The sequence below is a fragment of the Dendropsophus ebraccatus genome, chromosome 3 (genome assembly GCF_027789765.1).
Source record: "Dendropsophus ebraccatus isolate aDenEbr1 chromosome 3, aDenEbr1.pat, whole genome shotgun sequence".
Lineage (NCBI taxonomy): Eukaryota > Metazoa > Chordata > Amphibia > Anura > Hylidae > Dendropsophus > Dendropsophus ebraccatus.
Window position 1 is genome coordinate 121512900 of NC_091456.1, and position 26088 is coordinate 121538987.

General features: G+C 42.4%; 1 protein-coding gene across 1 annotated transcript in view; it reads right to left on the reverse strand.

Moving 5' to 3' along the window:
- Positions 1-26088, reverse strand: part of LOC138786539 (receptor-type tyrosine-protein phosphatase S-like) — a 338771-nt gene that overhangs the window by 171086 nt on the left and 141597 nt on the right. Inside the window, exon 6 of the mRNA XM_069963521.1 lies at positions 1475-1585. Coding sequence (XP_069819622.1) covers positions 1475-1585 — 111 coding nt within the window. The remainder of the gene's footprint in view (positions 1-1474; positions 1586-26088) is intronic.

Sequence of the window (26088 nt, forward strand, 5' to 3'; positions counted from 1 at the left end):
CAAAGCGACTAATCCATTGATATATTAAATATTAACAAATAAATTTCCTTCTCTTTTGAAATGAATAGTTATCCAACTCTTTTCAGTAATGCTTCTCTTTCTGCTTCTGATCATTTAAGTATAACCATGCTTCACTTACACATGTTGAGGCAATTGCTGTCAATATCTAAAATATCTATCTATCTAATTTTTTTGTGGTATCTAGGCAATGTAATAAAAACCAAAACAATATCTATTGACTGACCAATTCATTTATGGAACTAAATGTGCAATATTTCTTAAAGAACTCCATTTAGAAATAATTATCTCACAGATCTTAGACATACAGGTAATGCAGTTATAATTATGAACATGTCTCACATTGATAAGTAGAGTGGTGGGGTGTCGAGTCCCCGCAGTTGGCGGGGGTGGATGTAGATAAAACCTCAACTGTGGGGACTCGACACCCCACCACTCTGCATCTCCTGTTGGGACCCAGTGGCTTAGGGTCCCAGCAACCTACAAACCTGTGGCTGCTCCGACCTCCATCATTCTCTTGAGTGAGAGCGTTTTTCAGATGCTGTGCACTGACAACATCATAAGGTGAGCAAATCCAATTGCCTTTGTTTTCACCACCTTTTTCCCGGATTTCACCCTATGGCACCTGCATATCTCTTTTAGCTTTCCTCACATTGATAAATAACCTGTCTGTTACTGGACACCTTCCTGAGTTGTTGAGCTCTGCAAAACCAGCTGGCGTCATAGGGAAGGATCAAGTCGTCAAAAGAAGACTTTGCAATAAGATGGGAAATATGCCTGTTTGACCATATATGCTTCTGATTATCATAAGCAATAAATTACCTTCACAGTCTCATTCCTGGTCCCATTGGTTCATAAAACCAAAATCTAAGCCATGGAAGTACATTTTAAATTTTATTGCATTGTGCCTATATTTTAACGTTAAAAATATTTTTGACAAATGATAACACTTGAAATCAAGACTTATTTACCTATCAAGAACCTCTCTGCTAAACGCTGTACCTGCAGTACTGTATATATAAGTGTGTGTGTGTTGCACTACTAGAATGCAATTAAAGAATGGGACTGTTTCACTAGACATAAGGGTGATGTGACCCTGACAGTTGGTCCCTAGATAAATCTGAAGGCTAAACAGGATTTATATTCCTCATCTTTTCATAAGAATGCAAAAACACTTGTAAACTAATTCTTATGTACCACTTAAATAGAGAAATCATTTTTATATATAATTTATAAACTAACATTATGGGAATCACAAATCAGCAATTACCTACTTTTAAACTGGTAATATGTATAAATAATTGGCCTATTTAGTTTGTAGAAGTGGTGAAGTTGTAACACATACACATTAATGTATTAATATATGTTAAAAAAGGCAAAACCATAAGGACCAAAGAGCAGGTAAAGCCCTCATTTTGTACACATTACCAGCGTGCAGAGCTCTGCTGCTCCCTACCTCTCACGTAAAGATTAGCAGGTGAAGAATATCGAACTCCGGCACTGTTTGTTGCCACACACTCATATTTTCCCTGATCGGTTTCTTCACTATTTTCAATTTGTAAGGCACCTGTAAAGGAAGAAGAAAAAACAGCAAAAAAAATATTAGGGTCAGGTTTCAGGATCCTTCTGGTATCCTAATTTGCAGGTGCCATTGGAGGAACATTCTGTAGTCAGCAGCCATGGAACTGTAGAACCTATTCACAGAAAGCAATAAGCAATTTAGGAAACATTTATAAAACAAGTCCCATTTAGATGTTACTCTAAGACTATTGACTATTTCAGTGAACTGTGACAAATCAACACTGTTGTACACAATCGTTATTCAAAATCACATAATCAAGATCATCTTAGGACCATTCAGAAGCTGAAGAAATTGTATCTCTGCAGTATCAAGTACACTGAACATCTGACACTCTACCTACCTATGGTTTGACTCCATTGCTTTTTTTTCAGGACTGTTTTTACGGTACAAATGAAGATCTGAGGCGCATATTGAGACTAAATTGTATATATAGTCATATAATAAATATTTTAGAGTTGTATAATTAGAGAGTCTAGAGAAAAGTTTTTCTTGTTGCCGATTAGTTGTACACACTGTGGCTCACATCTTTAATTCATTTACACTGATTATGGTCTAAACTGAGTCTACAAAAGTTGCTAATAATGGTCCAGATTTATCAAAGTGTCCGTGACAAAAATGTGTCTGTTTTTTTGTCTCAGCCAGATAGCAACCAATCATAGCTTGGCTTTTATTTCTTAAAATGGGCTGTGATTGGTCTGAGACACAAATAAGACACAATGTATTCTTTTGCATTTATGATCAATTAGAGGAAGTACATATTCATGAACACAAGATGTGGAATAACACAAGGAACAAGATGAGCTAGTAAAAAAACTAAAAGGAGTAAGGGAGGTCCAAAACTTAAAGGGAAATAGTATTTTCAGGTTACAAAATGCCTTACCTCGAATTGGTGTATTTTCTGTAATGAAAGCAAAGGAAAAAAGTGACAGTGGTGAGGAATTAGATTTGGTTATTAGGCACACAGCCAAAAATAAGGGCCCGTATCCATGAAGAAATTCTTCTAGCCAAAAAAATAAAAATCTAAACAAATCTCTAATCTTCAACTGGACTAAATGGCCTAATCTAATAATGTGACTGAACTTAAAGAGGTATTCCTTTCTCAAAGTGTAGTATAATCACTAGAATATGCCATCGTTTTATGATCAATTGTAGTCAGGACACACTCACCCTGAGATTAAAGGGGTTATCCAGCGCTACAATAACATGCCCACTTTTCCCCCTACTGTTGTCTCCAGTTAAGGTGTGGTTTGCAATTAAGCTCCATTTACTTCAATGGAACTGAGTTTCAAAACCCTACCCAAACTGGAGACAACAGTAGGGGGAAAGTGGCCATGTTTTTGTAGCGCTGGATAACCCCTTTAAGGTGCTCCTGCCCCTTGACAGCTTTTGCCTGCACAAAAAATGAATTAATTGTTACCAAAAACACAAGAAAAGGTTATGAGTAAAAAGACTGCTGCAGGACTTTTTTGGTGCAAGAAATGCACCAAATGGCCCAGAGGCACTTTGCAAAAGTAACAGCATGCTGTGGGTTTGATGTTTCTTTCCTAATTTTTTGGCATTTTTTTCCCTTTGATAAAGCCAAAATAAACAAACGACGTATTTATGCAGGCTTATTTTTCTGGCTTTTTTCCACCACATTCTTCACATGATGAAAAAAATCACATGACTAATTAATTAAAAAGCTTAGAGTAATACAACACAAAAAGAGTTTAGTTTTCAGTTCCCAGCAAGAAGCAAACAAACCACAATGTTCTATAAAAAAGGTTTCACAAGTAAAAAATACTTTAACTGGGTGCCACTAGCGCTACATGTAACAGCTATCCTCCTGCTATTAGTCATGCCACTTCACCCCGCACCCCCAACATCAAAATCTTCAAAAATAATAGACTTGAGGGGGGAGGGATGATTTTTTTAAGACTCGCTTATGTGAGTCTTAAAGCGTAACTGTCATTTCAGGGTCATTTTTCTCAAAACAATAAGTATCTATAGTACAAGTGATTTTAAGCCAGAAAAAACAGGGTCCTTAGAAGACTTTAGGGCCCACACACGATTCTCCAAATCGCATAGTGCAGGTATACAGGCAAGGTAGTCAGTGGTAAGCCTAATGTAGCTGGCTACCAATAAGTATGACTCCCAAGCCAGATAATGGTAAAAAATGCCAAGGTAGATTTATTAAAAGATAGCGACGCGTTTCGGCACTCTAGTCCATCAGTGCCTTTCTCAAGCTTTCTTAATCAAGGTTAAGTTTGAGAAAGGCACTGATGGACTAGAGTGCCGAAACGCGTCTCTATCTTTTAATAAATCTACCTTGGCATTTTTTACCATTATCTGGCTTGGGAGTCATACTTATTGGTAGCCAGCTACATTAGGCTTACCACTGACTACCTTGCCTGTATACCTGCGCTATGCGATTTGGAGGATCGTGTGTGGGCCCTAAAGTCTTCTAAGGACCCTGTTTTTTTCTGGTGTATCTACTCCATACGTTGTGTGGATGATCCTCTGCTGAGCTGCGGTATTGGCAATACGTTTGATATAGTGTTGTGCCTATCATTGCACAACACAAAAAGGTGAGCACACTGAAAGAATTTTTTTTTTTGCACTATTGCTATCTAGTAATCCAGGTATTGCACTAGGAGGCGCCCTTTCCCCCTTTTTCTTTTTGCTACAAGTGATTTTAAGAAACTCTGTAAAAGGTTTTATTTTACCAAAAGAGTTTCCTTCTTTACTTAAAAAGCTGTTTTCCTAGCTCCCCCCTCACTTCAGAAGAAGCAGGATTTCTGTGTCCATTATGTGTCTATGTAGAGGGGAGGAGTTGACAGGAGTGAGCGCGCACGGAGCAGTCGTGCACAGCACAACACCCTGCAATCTTCTCTCAGCAAGTTTCTAGATAAGCACTGACCTTTCTGACCTCTGAATCCAGCGTTTTAGGTGCCCAGACAGTCTACAAACAGCTGTTCTTCATGTCTCCTCTTCCTGCTCACTCATCTCCCTCTGCCCCTCCCCCCTACATAAGATATAATGGACACAGCAGAACCTGTCTTCACTTGCTTCTCTGTTATGAAGACAGATTTGCCCGATAATGCACAGATGAGGGAGGGGGGAGGCTTGGAAATAGCTTTTTGAGTACATAAAGAGGCTTTTTTTGCCTAATAAAACCTATTATAGAGTTACTTAAAATCGCTTATACTACTGATTTCTGTAAAAAAAAAATATATATATATATATATATATATATATATATGACAGTAACACTTTAAGTAAAGCCCCACCCCCTGATTTACTAAGAGGTGCACTCTCTGGTGCTCTGAAGCAGGTGTAGAGTTTTGTTAGGTTTACTCCTATTTCCAGGCATAAATTTTGATAAATTAGGCTGTATCCCTGTTTTCCATGCAGTACTCGGGCTGTCACCACCTTCCCCATTAGAACGGGAAGGCAGCGGGAGTCAAATGCCGATGGTTCGGGTTCGTACGAACCTAAACATCGGCCCTGTTCGATTATCTCTAATCATAACCCATATCAAGGGTTCTAATTGTCTTACAAGTCTCTACACTAACAATATTTAGCATTAACTGTAATGTTAGTGCAGGGACTTGAAAATGAGGATGCCTTAAAGCGACTCTGAACCCACAATCTGTCCCCCCCAAACCACTTGCACCTTCAGATAGCTGCTTTTAATCCAAGATCTGTCCTGGGGTCCGTTCGGCATGGGATGCAGTTATTGTCATAAAAACAACTTTTAATCCTACAGCGCTGTGTCTAACGGCCGAGGCTTACATTTGTATATGCATTAGGCTGGTACAGTCCTTCCTCCCCACCCTCCTCATCATTAGGAATGCTCCAGGCAGATTGCTTCCTATTCCCCATCTGTGTGCATAATGAACATGGGCTGGATCGTTAATACACCTGTGCAAAGCTCAAACAGCAGTAAATGTTCCTGGAACATTCCTAATGATGAGGAGGGTGGGGAGGAAGGACGGAGAGGTGGTGCCAGCCTAATGCATATACAAATGTAAACCCCGGCCGTTAGACACAGCGCTGCAGCATTAAAAGATGTTTTTATGAAAATAACTGCATCACCGGCCGAACGGACCCCAGGACAGATCTTGGATTAAAAGCAGCTATCTGAAGGTACAAGCGGTTTGGGGAGGACAGATTGTGGGTACAGAGTTGCTTTAACTGAGTGGCTAGTTAGTGTAAAGGAATGATTAAATCCCTATAGAGGCCTTTATCTATATAAAAGTATAATGCTCAGCAGCCACCCCTCTCATAGATGTAGATAGCTGTTCATCAGCATTTTTCACCCACCATATCACATTGTGACTTCTCTACATTGTACTGAGAACTGGTGTTTGAACCTAATCATAAAATGAACAAGTATGACCCTTTTAGTAAATTTAAAATTACTGTATGTTTCCCTGAACAGCAGCGCTCCCTGTCCCTCTGCTGGGAAGGGAACTATAACTGTTCCCCTTCTCTTGAATAGTTCTGTGCTTCAGTTCCTTGTAAAGTGGTTCACAAGAAACCACCAAACAGGGAAAGATTATAAAGAAACAGTAGTATATTTAGGATCAGTGGGTGTATCAGTGGACTGATGCCACTAATCATAAAATGATGGCTAATACTAGTAATGAGATTGGAATGAAGTAAGCCTTTTTTTGTGCACTAAGTAGATTGTATGTATTTTGTAGGAATAATGACACAACAAACTTAAGTGTCAATGAAAGCCACAGTACTGTTACTAACTTATAGTGAATTAAAGTGAATTTGTCAACTGCAATTCAGGTTTTAAACTGCTGACACTGTTAGACAGGGAAACGTGGTACCCTTTATTTCCATAATGTAGAAAAATGCTCCTAATTAGAGACAAAGAGGCTTTCCCAAGCTTCTGCTGAGGGCTTTAACAACTCCCCTCTGTTATCCCTATGCCTACTTCCAGCTGCCAATCAAACAGGAATGAGTTTGAAAGGGGGAGCAAAAGGGCACTTAAGCTTGGCGCACTTCTAAAATTTGGGAAAGACTTTTGGACTCTTTGCACCAGGGAATAAAAGCATGAGTACCATGAGTTTTCTTCCTCTAACAGCTATCTAACAGTGTCAGCGATTTGGAATGTGAACTGCAGCTGATAGATTCCCTTTAAAGGTCTGTTTTGCCTAGTAAAGAGTTGCCACTGGCAATTTTTAAATCTACCTTCGTTGTCAGACAGAACATACTAACTGCAGTAAATTTGCAATATACTTTGTTATCTTTCTGTGCCTTATAGTCATTACTTGCTTGATACTGTGCAAATCTTCAAATACTTTCTCTATATTTTCTTTGGTTCTGTATTCAGGGTGAGCTATCCTAAGCAGTGGATATGGCTGGCATGCCCGTCTACAGGCCCCTTTTCCAGGGGCACATGTTGATAAATGTCCCTCAAAAGAGCTCACGATTCACAAAGAAACTAAAGAGAAAAAATATATAAAGCATGCAGCAGAGAGACTTAAAATAATGGTGGCTGTAAATAACAGTAGCACAGAGGGTAAGGGAAGTATATGGCAAATATAAAGCTATGTAGAGAATCTACTTACATAAAAGGAGCATTTCTGTTGATGCTTAAAAATTCATAGCTCAAAAAATAAATACATACATATGACCTCCTCTGCTTTACCAAGTAGGAAAAAAAACCTGGTCAACTGTATGTTCTCTTGGCAGGATTGCAAATATCACTATACAAGTCTCTTTATATCACTTCAGGAAGTAGTCACTTTGCATTGTTTGGTTCAAAAACATCAATAAGAGGGTAAAAAAAATAAGGTCAGAGAAAAGTATGTAGCAGCATATATATAAAAAGATAGGGGAGATTTATTAAGCATTAAGACCATTTTTTGGTGTGTGTGTTTTTATTTTTTTTGTAGCAGAAAGGATGTCAGCAATCAAAGGCAGAAGATACATGTACCTCTTTTTGCTAAAAAGTCACAAATTTGCAATTTTTATAATTTGCACAAAATTGTGTGACTTTTTAGGGACACGCTGCTCATGCCTACTTCAGCTTATGCTGATAGTATGCATAATTCATCAACTGTGACTTTTTCAAGTAGTTACAGGGCTGTCGCAAACAGACTGCACACTAGGGGCGGTGTATTTCACAACCTAATGTGGAGCTGGTCAAGCGCATAGTGCCTGGCCCACAGAGTTAAAGAGGTTAAGTGAAGATGTAATAACATCATCACTCACCTCCCCAGGTAGTACAGTAAGAAGTGGTGTATTGGGCAGCTCTACTTACTATGCAGGATCAAGGAATCTTGTAATAATGCAGGATTCCCTGCATTCCATCCCAAGAGCAGAAAGCTTTTGCTTCTGAGTGGGCTTTTTGAAATGCCCTGGGATCGGCTGAGTAGAAAACATACATTGCCTCCTGTCCAGCTTAGACTAACAATCTGACAGTCTCCCTTTCCAGCAGTATATTCACATTACTGGAGCTATGCACAGGGCTGACTTTGGCTCTGCTGAGTACTGTAGCGGTGTAAGTTACAGCACAGAGGACTATGCGAGCAACACTGCTGGGGTTCCCCTTCCTGACATGATTAAATTAGCAACATCTGTCAGGCAGCCCTGCTGCAGTGGCATACACAGTAGATAGGTAATAATACTATACTACTGTAAAGGAAGCAGATGCTGACAGCAGTATTAGGACCGGCGTTGGCACCGGGCTAACCCAGTGCCAGGGCCCACAGCACCTCTAGCGGCCCAGAGAGGGAGAGGGGCTTGGTGCTCTAATGTTCTGTACGGTACTGCAGGGTGAGCGGACTGAACATCAGAAGACAGAGGAGCAGGACCTGGAGAGAGATACGGGTAAAGGACCAGATCACATAACGGAATAATGGACTTGGATCAGGTTCCCATTGCATCAGGGTTTAGTACAAGGTCGCCATTGAGAGACTCTATCCCAGACTTCATTTGGGCCCAGAAAATAGAGACGGATTGTCAGTTGCATAACGAACCCAGATGGATCACAGTGACTTCAACTAAGTCTGTCAAGTTTAGGTCTGGTGTTCATTTTTTAATGGGATTCGACGAGAGAAAAATATTGCTTGCAGTATTTTTTTCCCATTATACTTTTGTAAATACAATTTATTGCATTACTTTATATCTTCTGTACTACAGCATGTCACCACTACAATCTAAAGCTATCGATAAAGGTCCCCATACACCTAGACCTAGCTGGTGGCTGAGTTGACCATCAATTTAAGGTGTATGAAGCCGCTCTAAGCCACTAACAGATGATGTTGGTGGACATAGGGGTTGCCATGGTCGAAAATCACAGCCGGAGAAAAATAAATCGCTGCTGTCTATTCCTCCCTACAGAATAACGCAAACGCTCAACCCTTGCCAAAAGTTGCTGTGTGTGGTAAGGACGAGATTTGGCTCTTAATGAGTAATCAATAGTTTTCATTGTACACTAAAAGCCCTATTACACAAACCAATTATTGTTCATTTTCGGCCGATAATAGTTTCATGTAATAGAAGACAACGATGATAGTTGTCTTTCAATAGGCTGAAACAAATGATCAGCCTAGCAGTAGACAGCTGCTATCTCCTATGGGCTGACATGGCCAGAGCCAAGTCCCCCCCCCCCCCCGGCACTTACCCGCTCGCTGTTGGTACGTGTAATAGCACCGGCAGTGATCGGGGAACAAGGAGCAAGCAAGCTCTGACCTTACAATTGGCGCTCACTTGCTGCTCTGAATTGAATATTTTTTATTTGAACTATGTGTAACTCTTTGCATCGTATTAAAGGGGGTTATCCAGCATTAGGACATTTTTCATATAATTCTGCCCTGGTGGAGAACACAAAAAACATGTTATGCTTACCTCTTCAGTGATTGGCTGAGAGGGCTGTCACTCCCAAGATGCTTGGTAGCGCGGTGGCTGCAGTCAGCGGGGGGACGCCAGAGAGGACATAGCAGGACACCAGGGGAGCGTGGAGAGGTAAGCATAACATGTTTGCTAAGTTCTCCACCTGGGCAGCATAATAGAAAAAAAAATGCTAACGCCATATAAACTTGAGTAGAAAGCAATAATGAAGACAATAAAATTAAGTAGAAGGCAATAATGTAAACAAAATGCTTTCAAGGCCTTTAAGCCTAACAAGAAAGAGTCACTGTCGGTAAAAAATTTTTTTGCAGAAATCAATAGTCCAGGCGATTTTAAGAAACTTTGTAATTGGGTTTATGAGTCAAATATGCCATTATATGCATGTAAAAAGTCTTTTCCCAAGTCCCCCCTCCTCTCCTTTCTGTCATCCACTGCTCGGAATCAGGAAATCTCGACTGTTTTTTCATCAGTCGGATCTGTCTGTTCTATGAAGAGGGGAGGGGGAGGAGGAAGGAGTGAGATAAGGGGGCAGCAGAGAGCCGAGAACAAAGGATTGCAAAGCGGGGAGCTATTCACAGTGCTATTTAGAGGTCAGAGAGGTCAGTGGTGACTGTCAGAGGAGAGAGCCCGTGATGTGAATGTAAATTAACTCTTTGTTGTCCTGTTTTGCTGCCTCTACTTTCTCTCTCCATAGGGAAAACCATAAAGACAGAAGGAGAGCTTTAAACTGCTTTTTCATGATAAAAATTCATTTTTTGGCTAATAAACCCAATTACAAAGTTTCTTAAAATCGCCTGTACTATTGATTTCTGCAATAAAAATTTTAACGACAGTGACACTTTAAGTATTTCCTTCATGGCCCATGCCTTTTGAATAGGATATGAAGTTTGTTTTTGTGTATTACACATTTCTAAACTGGGTTGTGTGTATCTATGGCCTTTTATGTCTTAAAGAAGCAGTTTACAAAAAAATTATTATTGGCCCCCCCGGTAGGCGCTGGCACCAGTGGCGGATTATAATGTGGGCGGTTTGGGTGGCCGCCTGGGGCCCGAGGCTCCGGGGGGGCCCATGCCACCGCCGCCCACATTATTAGTATGCAAGGTGTTACACGGCAGCATGGAGTTGTTAGAAGGACCTGCCATGTTTCCTGCAGAGCAATGGGGAAGGACCTGTGGTGATGTCATAAGGGGGCGGGCTGAGAACGGGAGAGGATGCTAATGGATGAAGGACCAATGATCATTGTCATGTGACATGAGGGGGCGGGCTCACTAAACCTCCACTGTGTATGATGGGATTTGTAGTTCTCCTCTTATATCTCCTACTGTAATGTCCTCTGATCTCCCATAATAACAGGCTGTCCATGCTGGGAGTTGTAGTCCTTCTCTTATATCTCCTCCTGTAATGTCCTCCGATCTCCCATAGTAACAGGCTGGACATGCTGGGAGTTGTAGTTCTCTTATATATCCTCTTGTAATGTCTTCTGATCTCCCATAATAACAGGCTGTCCATGCTGGGAGTTGTAGTTCTCCTCTTATATCTCCTCCTGTAATGTCCTCCGATCTCCCATAACAACAGGCTGGCCATGCTGGGAGTTGTAGTTCTCCTCTTATATCTCCTCCTGTAATGTCCTCCGATCTCCCATAATAACAGGCTGGACATGCTGGGAGTTGTAGTTCTCCTCGTATATCTCCTCCTGTGATGTCCTCTGATCTCCCATAATAACAGGCTGGACATGCTGGGAGTTGTAGTTCTCCTCTTATATCTCCTCCTGTGATGTCCTCCGATCTCCCATAATAACAGGCTGGACATGCTGGGAGTTGTAGTTTCCCCTGGTATACCTCATGTAATGCCTCCTGATTGTAATAATGTCTGGCAACTCCTTCTAGCAACTCCATTCTAGCTTGCAATATGGTGAACAAGCTAGAATACAGACTCCAGGGGGAAGACCTCCTTCTAACAACTCCATTCTAGTCTCATCCCTGCGTGGATGCGATTTCACCAGCAGACGCAGAGCGATGACATCATCATGCCTGCTGGTGGATCCACAAGGCGCACACAAGGGAGAAGAGGACCCGTCCCCCGCCCGAATTAGTGAGTATGATTTTATTTTTTATTCTATTGTGTTGAGGGAGAACAGGGGGCATTTCATCCTCTTCTGTCTCCTGTGACTGAACGCCGGAAGTCACGCGCTTCCATAGAGAATGCATTGAAGCGCTTGAGTTCCAGCGTACAATCACAGGAGACAGAAAAGGAGTCACAGCTGAGGCTAACGTGAGAGCGCCCCGGATTTGAACGGCGTCACGGGACCGGAACGAAGCCGCGCCGTGGGACACCGATCAGCGCTGAGTAACACCTACCGGGAAGACCAATAATAATTTTTTGTGAACTGCTTCTTTAAAAGGTAATGTTTCACCAGGTTTATGCTGGCCAATCTGAGGAAAGCATAAACTAGTGACAAAGACCCTGATACTAGTGAAGTTTTAAATTTTTTACTGCAGGAGATCTAACAGCTGATCTATGTGCAACCCTTCCTTTAATGGGGAGCTCCGGCGTTGGCATATAGAAAACTAGATTTGCATGTCCAGGAAAATACATAGTGCTTGAAAAGAGCACCCCTTTACCAATGACTTCCTTTTAAGAGAAACTTTAATCCTGGGTGCCGTCCCTTTAAGAGCGACTTGGGTCCAATCCCTTTAAGAGCAACTTGGCTCCCGTCCCTTTAAGAGTGACATGAGTCCCTTTAGGAGCGATCTAGGTCCCTTTGCTCTTAAAGGGACCCAGGCCGCTCTTAAAGGAACCCAGGTCGCTCTTAAAGGGACCCAGGTCACTCTTAAAGATACCCATTTCGCTCTTAAAGGGACCCATTTTGCTCTTAGAGGGACCCAGGTCGCTCTTAGAGGGACCCAGGTCATTCTCAAAGGGACCTAGGTCGCACTTAAAGGGACCCATTTTGCTCTTAAAGGGACCCGAGTCGCTCTTAAAGGGACCCAGTTCACTCTTAAAGGGACTCAGATCACTCTTATAGAGACCCAGGTCGCTCTTAAAGGGATCCAGATAGCTCTTAAAGGGACCAATTTCACTCTTAAAGGGACCCAGATCGCTCTTAAAGGGACCAATTTAATTCTTAAAGGGACACATTTCGCACTTAAAGGGACCCAGGTCGCACTTAAAGGGATCCAGGTCGCACTTAAAGGGACCCAGGTCGCACTTAAAGGGACCCAGGTAACTCTTTAAAGGACCCATTTTGCTCTTAACCCCTTAGTGACCGCCGATACGGCTTTCTACGGCGGTCACTAATGGGCCTTATTCTGCTGCCATCAGCTTTTTACGGCGATGGCAGAGAATAAGGCTGCGGGGCCGGGACGGCCCCCACCCCATCCCCCCGGCTACCGGAGGTAGATGAGGGGTTGGGGCAGTGTGTGGGGTCCGTCCCGGCCCCCCCCCTTACCGACGATCGCCGCTATTAACGTTATAGCGGCGACCGTCGGTAAAGGAGATTACCGGTGCCGCCGCCACCTTTCATCTCCCCCCGCCGTGAATCTACGGCGGGGGGAGATGAAATAAGTGTATATCAGACCCCAGATCAGACCCCCCTAGTGCCCCGATAACTAACCCCCCTCCCCCGGCGGCCATCATTTCCAAGATGGCCGCCGCCATCGCTGTGAACCGACTAACGTCGGTTCACAGCGATTAAAAAGTTAAAATGAATGAAAGCCCCATGCTCTCCGCCACCGGAGGTAGCGGAGAGCATGGGGCAGTCATCGGGGACCCCCCTGTGGGGTCCCGGTACAAGCGATCAGCGGTATATACTATATACCGCTGATCGCTTGTACCATGTGCTCCCGGCACTTTTTATCCCCTGTCACCATAAATGATTGGTGACAGGGGATAAAAAGTGATGTCCCCCCACCCCCCAAGTCGCCCCCCACCCCCCCTGTCACCCCCGTCCCCCAGTCACCCCCCCCTTCCCCATATACGTTACCTGCTCCTGGAGCTCCTTCCTCCTCGACGTCCTGGCTGGTTATGAAGTGCGCATGCGCTTCACAACCAGCCAAGCTCTGAAAATTTAAAGTGACAGAGACCAATTTGGTCTCTGTCACTGAACTATGATTACTGTGATAGAAAATATCACAGTAATCATAGTAATACAGTGAAAATGAATGTATAAAAAACAAAAAGTGACAAACATACAAAAAAATAAAACGCACACTTTTTATTATAGTAATAATTGCAGTTTACTCCCAAATTACCCCTAACCCCTCCCCAGATTACCCGTAACCACCGCACGTTGCCCGTAACCACCGCACGTTGCTCGTAACCACCGCACGTTGCCCGTAACCACCGCACGTTGCCCGTAACCACCGCACGTTGCCCGTAACCACCGCACGTTGCCCGTAACCACCGCACGTTGCCCGTAACCACCGCAAATTGCCAGTGACCCCCTCCAGATTGCCCGTAACCACCCCAAATTACATGTACCCACCCCAGATTACCTATAAGCACTTCAGTTTATCAGTAACAATCCCAGATTGTCTGTAACCCTTCCAGGTTGCACATAACCCCCCCAGGTTCCCCGTAATCATGCCAGATTACATGTAACCCCCCCCAGATTGCACGTAACCACCGCGCGTTGCCTCTGACCACGCCACGATGCCTCTGACCACGCCACGATGCCTCTGACCACGTCACGATGCCTCTGACCACGCCACGATGCCTCTGACCACCGCACGTCGCCTCTGACCACCGCACGTCGCCTCTGACCACCACACGTCGCCTCTGACCACCACACGTCGCCTCTGACCACCACACGTCGCCTCTGACCACCCCAAATTGCCAATGACCCCCTCCAGATTGCGGTGCCCATGTCAGATTACAGGTACCCACCCCAGATTGCCTATAAGAACTTCAGTTTATCCATAACCACCCCACATTGCCCGTAACCACCCCACGTTGCCCGTAACCACCCCAGATTGTCTGTAAGCACAGCAGGTTGCCCGTAACCAGCCCACGTTGCCTGTAACCACCCCAGATTGTCTGTAAGCACTGCAGGTTGCCCGTAACCACCCCACGTTGCCCGTATCCACCCCAGATTGTCTGTAAGCACTGCAGGTTGCCCGTAACCACCCCACGTTTCCCGTAACCATCCCAGATTGTCTGTAAGCACAGCAGGTTGCCCGTAACCAGCCCACGTTGCCCGTTACCAGCCCACGTTGCCCGTTACCAGCCCACGTTGCCTGTAACCAGCCCACGTTGCCTGTAACCAGCCCACGTTGCCTGTAACCAGCCCACGTTGCCTGTAACCACCCCACGTTGCCGTAACCACAGCAGGTTGCCCGTGACCACCACACGTTGCCCATAACCACCACACGTTGCCCGTAACCACCCCGCGTTGCCTGTAACCACCCCACGTTGCCTGTAACCACAGCAGGTTGCCCGTGACCAACCCATGTTGTCCGTAACCACCCCAGATTACCTGTAACCACCTCAGGTTGCCCATAACCACCTCTGGTTGCCCGTAACCACCCCACATTACCTGTAATCTCATTTTTTTTATTTTATTTTAGTAACTGCGCTATTCTAATAACCATTACTAGCTGAGGTTTTGCTCCTGTAAATTGGCGCTCCTTCCCTTCTAAACCCTGCTGTGTGCTCATACAGTGGTTTATGCCCACATATGAGGTACCGTTTTACTCAGGAGAACCTGCGTTACAGATTTTGGGGTGAATTTTCTCTCCTGTTCCTCGTCAAATTGAGAAATTTCAAACTAAACCAACATATTATTGGAAAAATTCGAGTTTTTAATTTTTACTGGCCAATTTTGAATACTTTCCTCTAATACCTGTGGGGTAAAAATGGTCACCACACACCAAGATGAATTCTTTGAGGGGTGCTCTTTCCAAAATGTGGTGACTTTTGGGGGGAATCTATTCTGCTGACACTACAGGGGCTCAGCAAACGCACCTGGCGCTCAGAAACTTCTTCAGAAAAATCTGCACTGAAAATGCTAATTGGCGCTCCTTCCCTTCTGAGCCTGGCTGTGTGCCCATACAGTGGTTTATGCCCACATATGGGGTACCGTTCTACGCAGGAGAACCTGCTTTACATATATTGGGGTGACATTTCTCTCCTGTTCCTCGTGAAATTGAGAAATTTCAAACTAAAGGAACATATTATTGGAAAAATTCGAGTTTTTCATTTTTACTGTCTACTTTTGAATACTTTCCTCAAATACCTGTGGGGTCAAAATGCTCACCACACCCCAAAATATATTCTATGAGGGGTGCACTTTCCAAAATGGAGTGACTTATTGGGAGATTTTACTCTGTGGACACTACAGGGGCTCTGCAAACGCACCTGGCACTCGGAAACTTCTTCAGCAAAATCTGCATTGAAAAAGCTAATTGGCGCTCCTTCCCTTTTGAGCCCTCCTGTGTGCCCATGCAGTGGTTTATGCCCACATATGGGGTACCATTGTACTCAGGAGAACCTGCGTTACAAATTTTGGGGTACTTTTTTCCTCTTATTCCTCGTGAAATTGAGAAATTTCAAACTAAACGAACATATTATTGGAAGAATTCGAGTTTTTCATTTTTACTGTCTTCTTTTGAATACTTTCCTGTAATACCTGTGGGGTCAAAATGGTCACCACACACCAAGATGAATTCTTTGAGGGGTGTACTTTCCAAAATGGGGTGACTTATGGGGGGTTTTCTCTCTGCTGACACTACAGGGGCACTACAAACGCACCTGGCGCTCAGAAACTTCTTCAGCAAAATCTGCATTGGAAAAGCTAATTGGCGCTCCCTTCCTTCTGAGCCCTGCTGTGTGCCCATACAGTGGTTTACGCCCACATATGGGGTACCGTTGTACTCAAGAGAACCTGCATTACAAATTTTGGGGTGCTTTTTCTCTCATGTTCCTTTTGAAAATGAGAAACTTTAATCTAAACGTATATATTATTGGAAAATTTAAATTTTCAATTTTTTTACTGCCTAATTGTGAATACTTTCCTCCAGCCCCTGTAGGGTTAAAATGCTCATTATACCCCTAGATTAATTCTTTAAGGTGTGTAGTTTCCAAAATGGGGTCACTTATGGGGGTTTTCAGGATACCAGACTTCTAAATCCATTTAAAAAAGAACTGGTCCCTAAAAAAATCAGTTTCACGAAAATGTGATAATTTGCTGATAAATTTCTAAGCCCCATAACACCCTAAAAAAGTAAAATATGTTTACCAAATTATGCCAGAATAAAGAAGACATATTGGTAATGTGACTTAGTAACTAATTTATGTGCTACGACTTTCTTTTTTTAGAAGCAGAGAATTTCAAAGTTCATAAAATGCAATTTTTTTTAATTTTTCATGATATTTTGATGTTTTTCACAAAAAACACACAAAGTAGTGACCAAATTTTGCCACTAACATAAAGTGCCATATGTCACGAAAAAACAATCTCAGAATCGCTAGCATACGTTAAAGCATCACTGAGCTATAAGAGCATAAAGTGAGACAGGTCAGATTTTGAAAAATTAGCCTGGTCATTAAGGCCCAAACTAGCTGCAGCACAAAGGGGTTAAATGGACATATTTCGCTCTTAAAGGGCCCCAGGTCGGTTTTAGAGGGACACAAGTCGCTCTTAAAGGGACCCATTTTGCTCTTAAAGGGACATATTTCGCTCTTAAAGGGACCCAGGTCGCTCTTAAAGGGACCCAGGTCCCTCTTAAAGGGACCCAGGTCGCTCTTGAAGGGACACATTTCACTCTTAAAGGGACCCATTTCGCTCTTAAAGGGACCCATTTCGCTCTTAAAGGGACTCAGGTTGCTCTTAAAGGGACCCATTTCGCTCTTAAATGGACCCAAATCTCTCTTAAAGGGACCCAGGTCGCTCTTAAAGGGACCCAGGTTGGTCTTAAAGGGACCCAGGTCGCTCTTAAAGGGACCCATTTCACTCTTAAAGGGACCCATTTTGCTCTTAAAGGGACATATTTCGCTCTTAAAGGGACCCAGGTCGCTCTTAAAGGGAACCATTTTGCTCTTAAAGGGACATATTTCGCTCTTAAAGGGACCCAGGTCGCTCTTAAAGGGACCCATTTTGCTCTTAAAGGGACATATTTCATTCTTAAAGGGACCCAGGTCGCACTTAAGGGACCAATTTCACTCTTAAAGGGACCCAGGTCGCTCTTAAAGGGACCCAGGTCGCTCTTAAAGGGACCCTGGTCGCTCTTAAAGGGACCCATTTAGCTCTTAAAGGGACCCAGGTCGCTCTAAAAGGGACCCATTTCACTCTTAAAGGGACCCAGATTGCTCTTAAAGGGACCCAGGTCGCTCTTAAAGGGACCCAGGTCGCTCTTAAAGGGACCCATTTCACTTACAAAGGGACCCAGGTCGCTCTTAAAGGGACCCAGGTCACTCTTAAAGGGACCAATTTCACTCTTAAAGGGACCCAGGTCGCTCTTAAAGGGACCCAGGTCGCTCTTAAAAAGACCCATTTTGCTCTTAAAGGGACATATTTCGCTCTTAAAGGGACCCAGGTCGCTCTTAAAGGGACCCATTTCACTTACAAAGGGACCCAGGTCGCTCTTAAAGGGACCCAGGTCGCTCTTAAAGGGACCCAGGTCGCTCTTAAAGGGACCAATTTCACTCTTAAAGGGACCAATTTCACTCTTAAAGGGACCCAGGTCGCTCTTAAAGGGACCCAGGTCGCTCTTAAAAAGACCCATTTTGCTCTTAAAGGGACATATTTCGCTCTTAAAGGGACCCAGGTCGCTGTTAAAGACACCAAGGTCGCTCTTAAAGGGACCCATTTCGCTCTTAAAGGGACCCAGGTCGCTCTTAAAGGGACATATTTCGCTCTTAATTGGACCCAGGTCATTCTTAAAGGGACCCAGGTCGCTCTTAAAGGGACCCAGGTCACTCTTAAAGGGACCCATTTAGAGCGACTTGGGTCCCTTTGAGAGCGACTTGGGTACCGTCCCTTTAAGAGCGACTTGGGTACCGTCCCTTTAAGAGCGGCTTGGGTACCGTCCCTCTAAGAGAGGCTTGGATACCGTCTCTTTAAGAGCGGCTTGTGTACCGTCCCTTTAAGATCGGCTTGGGTCCCGTCCCTGCTACATGGCTGCCTCAGCTCTGCTATTTTACTGGCTGACCTCTGCTACTTATAATGGTAAAGATCATTGCTCGGTTACCATGACAATCTTACTCAGGTCAGGGAGACAAAATCGTTAAGGACCTTCTATATATTACATCTTCTATTGGCCAATAGTGAACATGTGACTGTGGATGTTGTGATACATTGCCTGACGAGACCTTAGAGTTCCTATTGGCTGCTATATTTCAGCTATTTGCATATGTGCTGTGATTGGCTGTTAGCGGTTAGAGTGTGGGCATTATTTCCAATAGGCCATTATTTTCTATGGGAAATTCGGGGTCTTTAAACGTTAATTTCTTAAAAACGGCAAATCCGATCGAAACGAAAAATAGATCGCACACCTCACACCACCGAGGGCTTCGAAACGCAGTCTGAATAGAGTCTGTGCGCAAAGCGGTTCGGGCTGTATTACGCGCAGAAAAATTGCTGGAAGAAACGGAAGAAGAAGAAGAAGAATACGGATTACAATATAGTGCTTTTCAAGCACTATGGCCCCGTTCCCACTGAGCAAAGCTAGCGGAATTCCGCGACGGAATTGTCCGCCGCGGAATGCCGTTAGCCTCCCGCTCATAATGGGACTCTATGGGAGGCGCGTGCTCCTGCCCTGTCCGCGCTGAAGAATGAACATGTTCATTCTTCAGCGCGTACAGAGCAGGAGCGCGCGCCTCCCATAGACTCCCATTATGAGCGGGAGGCTAACGGCATTCCGCGGCGGACAATTCCGTCGCGGAATTCCGCTAGCTTTGCTCAGTGGGAACGGGGCCTAATAATAAAGATGTAATTCTTACCTCTAACTGGTCCTCTAATGTCCTCCTGCTGTGTCTGCCCCCTCCCCCCCCCCACAAGCTTTCCTAGGAGTGATCTTCAAAACCTCCATTTACTTAGTGGCATCGATCACACACATACGGTCACATGCGATATACTTTTTTACAGGATTCAGTGGAATGTAATGGCATGGAGGTCTGCTCTATTCTATCAAACAAACTCCAATACATATGTCCCAAATGGAGGCTAAAATTACACACTTTGCCTCTGTTGGGTCTATTGTTCAGTGCAAAGCATGCTTCAAGACTTATTTTTACTTTATATGTCTACCGTTAAAATGTCTGTGGCATGGCTAAACCAAGTACACTTTATTTTCTCTTAGCTATAGAAATATTCGAAAGAGTATTTGCAAAACAGGAGTTTGCGAATAAATTTATTAGCATCTGGCCTTTTTTCCACCAGAAAATAGAACTTTTTGCCTTGATAAATCCCCCTTAGTCTTTTTCAGCATTAGTTCAAATAGGAGTAATTTAGCAAATTTTTCATAAATTTGTGAATAGAATATTCACCAAAAATTGTGCAAAAAAATCGCCTGGTATTGACCAAACTAATGGTGTGTTTACACAGACAGATTTATCTGACAGATCTTTGAAGCCCAAACCAGAAACAGACTATAAACAGGAACCAGGTCATAAAGAAAAGACTGGGATCTATCCTCTTTTCAAATCCATTCCTGGCTTTGGCTTCAAAAATCTGTCAGATAAATCCGCCTGTGTAAACGCACCATTAGTCCTGCACCAGTTTGTGATAAATTAGGCACAGATCCCAGATTATGTGAATTTTTCGGTGAACAATCAAATAGGCAGATAAAAAAAAATACATCTTTAAAAAAATTTTGCCCATCGAATACTGGTTCATAAATAGAACTTGGACCAAAAATGGGGGGGGGGGGGGGGATTAAATATTCACCTAAAAATTGTCGCTTACGCCCATAGGCCCAAATGTACAAAAAATATATTGTGTGCAATGCGCCAGATTTATCAATATGGCACAGACTGACTGGTAAATCTGTTGCATCTGAAGACTGTCTATGTTTAGACCAACTATTAGGGCCCTATTCCACAGGACGATTATAGTTTGCATAATCGTTAACGATAAACAATCCAAACGACTGCTATTGCGAAAGACCTGAAATCGTTCACCCATTTACATGGAACGATAATCGTTACTTATGATCGTTCTTGCGGTCGTCTTGTCGTCGCTATTGCGTTCGTCACTACTGCGGACAACTTAACGACATCTTATTCAATGCGAACGAGCAACGATAAAAATAGGTCCAGGTCTTATTAAACAATCAACGATTTCTCGTTCATCATTAATCGTTAACTGCTATTCAACCGAGTGATTATCGTTTAGATTTGAGCGACTTAACGATAAACTGAACGATAATCGTCCTGTGGAATAGGGCCCTTAGTTTTCTAAAAGTATGCGAGAATTTTGATCATGATTTTGGTGTATTTTTTTTTCCATGTAGTGTTGCACCTAAAGTCAAGCAAATTTTTTACGCAGGTGATCCCCCTTTTCAGAACCATGAAAAATGTGTCTCAGATAAGTCTAAAATGCAAAATAAAAATCCTATGTACCAGTTTTTGGACAGAATTCTAGTACACACACATTAGTACATTTGGGCCATAGGGTCCTTTTACACAGATTGATCTGACCGATTATTGAAGCCAAAGCCAGGAATAGATTTGAAAAGATGAGAAATTTCAATATTTCCTTTTTATGACCTGATCTCTGTTTACACTCTGATCCTGGCTTTTACTTGAATAATCTGTCGGATAAATCTGTTTGTGTAAAAGGGCCCTTAGAGTAAATACCCATAAGCAAAATGACTGCATCTTGGAGATTTGGTTTGAGAGATAAAAAATACTTTTGTTTATCAATGCAAAATAAACACAAGAGAAGATACATATTACTGAACTACTAGGTTAAGATTTAAAGCAACACTGTCACTCCCTTTTTGCATTCTGAATCCTCTACACAGGTGTAAAGGGTAAATTTAGCAGTTTTCATACCTTATTTTAAATCATACATCATGGTTCTTGTTCAAGTAAAAAGTGATCTTTTATCAAATGCAGATTGTGTTAAGTGGCCGGGGCTTCACGGCAACAGCAGCACTTAGCCCTGCCTACAGCACCACCGCTGGCCCTGCCCCTTAGTGACATCATCTGCACATAGGCCCCACCCCCTCGACGTCCATTGGTATGGGCCATCCTAGAAGGGGTGAGGCTTTAGGCCAGCCTGTTCCAATGGTCAGTGAGGGGGTGGGGCCTATGTGCCAACGATGGTGCTGTGGGCGGGGCTAAGTTGTGCTGTTGTCGTGAACCCCCGCCCACTTAGCACAATCTGCAGTTGATAAATGATGACTTTACTTGAACAAGCAGCATGACATATGATATAAAATACAGTATGAAAACTGCTAAATTTACCTTTTACACCTTTGTAGAGGAGTCAGAATGCAAAAAGGGGGTGACAGTGTCACTTTAAATATTACAAAATATTGGCACATATTTATCAATCTGTGTGAAACAAATCCTGGTGATATTTCCCCACAGCAACCAACCTCAGCTTTCATATCTTAATGGGTCTGACGAGTGATTGCCCAAATTGCCCAAAGCAACCAATCACAGTTCAGTTCTCTTGTAGGCAAGATATACAACCACACAGATACAGATATGTAGCTTCTTTAAGGATAAAATTGATAGGTATTGCTTGATTTTACCAAAATAGCTAGCAACTGAAAATAAAGAATGAAATGTTAAGTGTAAACTGTATAGTAACTGTTACACATACCTTACAAATATATTCTTAATAGAAACACTTCCAAGATATGTAATTATTTTAAAACTACTACTTAATTCTATGATAAAAAGAAATTTTGTAATTTTACATTGAACATCACTGATCTAAAGCTATTGGTAATCTTCTTCTTCATGTTAGAATATAGTAAACTAATAGGAAAAAGCTTTAGTTAATAAAGCAGGGGACTTAGGCTTAAAATTGAAAATAAAACTGCACCATGGGAGGATAGAGGATTTGAGTGAGCATCTATTTTGAGGAAAAATAAATAAATAAATAAATTAAATAAAGCAACTGTCTTGCCCATCCACAATTGGTGGAAAATCTGCCATAAGGAAGGGAGATTGATGAACCAGGAAGCTATAGATGATGATGAAACTACCACCACTTCTATAAACATATGACTAGAACATGCAGTTTCTGCCCCTTAGTATGCAAGCTTTCACAAAGGCAATTTGAGAAGGGCACAGTTTGTACAAAATGGTAAGACATTTTCATATTAGACAGGTTCTTTGAAAGTACAAACAAGGGTAGATACTAAACCATAGAAAAGTAAAACATTTAAATAAGGGATATTCTAAGTTGTAAATTATAATAAAATAATCTTTTCAGCCTTGTGGAAAATCAGCTCCCGAGGCAGTACACCACCACTACAGCCAATTATTGGCAGTACATATGCTTTTTCCTGAGGAAGCTATGGGAACATAGCGTGTGTGGTTTAGGTGCTTATACACCAAGTGGGGTTTGCTGATGACTGGATATGTATAGAGTTTGCTGTATATACTGTATATCTATTGTGGTCTGATAGATAAACATATATGGGAATGCACCTTGGTTCATTGGAACTTTATATTGTCTCATTTTAAATGCTTTTGACTACTTATTGATGTTGTGGTTTTTGTATAAATATTGTTCTTTCTTTTTCTATAATCCAAAACATGTGTGCACTTAATTATCTGCATGACGTCTTTGAGGAAATACACAGTACTTGCTTGACTTGTTGTTTGTTTGCATCTCACTAATAGACTAGCTTTGGCCACCACCGCAATAATTGTATTTTGAATAAGCAATGTGATGCACTGACCCCCAAACCTCAGAAACAAAGGGGCTGGCTTTGAGAGAACAGCAGCAACATGGGGTACGAGTAACATAGGTATATGGTTTTTTTTACTGTTCCTCAACAAGGCTGAGCAGCTTCTGAATTAATAATTATAACTTAGAATATCCTTCATTGTACTTAAGGTGGGGTACAAACAAAAAGAATGTTCTCATCTGCTGATGATTATTTGACAGAACTAGTACCTGTTGCGGAGCACCACTAAGTCTGGGGCTACAAAGCAATTTACGGCTATATTCAGACGCTGTATGTGAAGTTCACCCCAGCCAGTACGGCACTACCGGCTGGATGACGTCACTTTTTTCTCTTAATAAGAATATGGGCACATTCGGGTCTGCCTGCGTTCCACTTAACCATAGCAGACAATGTTAAGAGCAGCCGTAGCCGCACTTTACATTGTCTGCACAGTCAATTTTTTGTCAGTTTTTTGTGGAAGCCAGGGTTCCATAGTAATTAAAGCGATCGGCTGCTGTAAACCTGCAACAACATCCATTGTTTAATGAAACTATACGTTGCGTGAACATGGCCTAAGGGTGTCATCATGTCACACTGCCTGTGTTCCCTCTGTTCATTACAATCCAATTGGGTGTTATTTTTCTTGCCATTCTGGTTCTTAGGGCCCTATTACACAGGCCGAATATTGTGTGAAAAATCGTTATATCGTTCGAATTTAAACGATAATCATTCTGTGTAATTGCAGGCAACGATCAAAAAATCGTTCATATGTCGTTGATCTGGACCTAAAATTATCGTTAATCATTCGGTAATCGTTCAATTTAATTCCACATTCTTTCGCTCAAGTTCCGCATTTGCTCACTAATCATTCAGTGTAATTGCACATTGTTCATTGTTTTGCTGGGATCAGAAGGTATATACAAAGTAACAATCGCAATAACGATCGCAGTAACGATCGTAACTAACGACCATCGTTCTGTGTAATATGGTAAACGATTCCAGGTTAATGATATACAATCCCGTGTGCGACAGTGTATCGTTAAAAATCACTCCGTGTAATAGGACCCTTATGGGACCTTATCTAAAATTTACATGGCAGTGGGTGAGTAGTATTCATGGCCATTTCCCCCTCAAACTGAGAGTAGTAGATAATGGAGATGCAATATGGCCTAGTCATAAGTCTATGACTAGGGAGCATGGTGGTGGGGGTGGTGGATGTGAAATGTCACTATGTCTGTGATACAACTGAGGATAATAAAGCTGCTTGAGAGATTGCACAACATGACAATAAAACATTAATAGTATACACAGCGGACAATAAGAGAGAGTCTTTGTAAAACAAGAGTACTTTGAGAGTGGGGAAAGTATTTGCTTCTACTGCTAGAGTCTAGCAAGATTAATCCTTTATAAGTTGTCTGACATACTCTTCGGGATGTGAGGTCACTGAGGATGCTCACCTGTTACAGGCTATGCATTAATTTTAGGCTATAAAGACGCATCCTAATGTACCTGGTCCGTATAAGAGCTGCATAGCTATGTAAATGTTATACCTTTATCCTCCCTTATTCCTTTCCAGAAATAAAAACTAGAAGAATCAGAAAAGGCTCGCAAAGATACCTCTATACCGCTACCAATCTTTTCACCTAAAGTAAATGGGCTATAAGAAGTATAGAAATAGGAGACTATCATACACTTTGCCTTGGTTATACAGACTCTGGCTAGGGCATCCTCAGAGGTCATGGGCTTTATATATGGGTCATTAGAAGAGCTTATAGCCCTCTACTCATATAATATGTTACTGTTCTAGTAGAAAGAGTGCTCCCCTGCCTGAGTTATGTGACTACTCACAGACATTAGTTTATTCTTGGGCTCGTTAGTTAACTGGGACTAGTTGTTTCCGCTAGGCCCACTCCCTCCGACAGCTTAAATAACTTTGTCTCAGATAGAAGTAGTAAGTATCTTTAAAGGTCCCCATACACTTTATGGCTGGGTTCACACTACATATATTTCAGTCAGTATTGTGGTCCTTATATTGCAACCAAAACCAGGAGTGGATTAAAAGAACACAGAAAGGCTCTGTCCACACAATGTGTAAATTGAGTGGATGGCCGCCATTTAATGGCAAATATTTGCTGTTATTTTAAAACAACGGCTGTTATATTGAAATAATGGCAGTTATTTACCGTTATATGGCGGCCATCCACTCAGTTTCAACATTGTGTGGACAGAGACTTTCTGTGTTTTTAATCCACTCCTGGTTTTGGTTGCAATATGAGGACCACAATACTGACTGAAATATAAGTAGTGTGAACCCAGCCATACCAGCATACCAGCCACGGCTGTAGCTGTAGCTGTACCAAGGGGAAAAAGATGTTTTATCACGCCACGCAAGGCAAGCAGAGGAGTGGCAACTAGAATTTGGGCTCTGAAAGGGAACCAAACCATGACTGCATACAGATTCTCAGAAATAAAAGAGATAATTTGTGATGAGAAACAAAACATTTTATCATTGTGCAATGAAACAGTATACCACTTTGTTATATACATTGTGGGTCAATTCCTCACTATGTCCCTCTTTTGAGTTAAATAGCCTGGTGTAAACTCTTAAACGGCAAGTTACACAGTATTTTCAAGTACAGAAAGAATTTTTTTTTTTAAATGCAGTAAAACGGCGTAAACAGGACCTTTCCTACACTGACAACAGGAGAGAGTTGTCCTGTACATACGTTTATGGAGACCATGAAAGAGTGATGAATAATGGAAATACCAAGTATTTTTATAAATTAT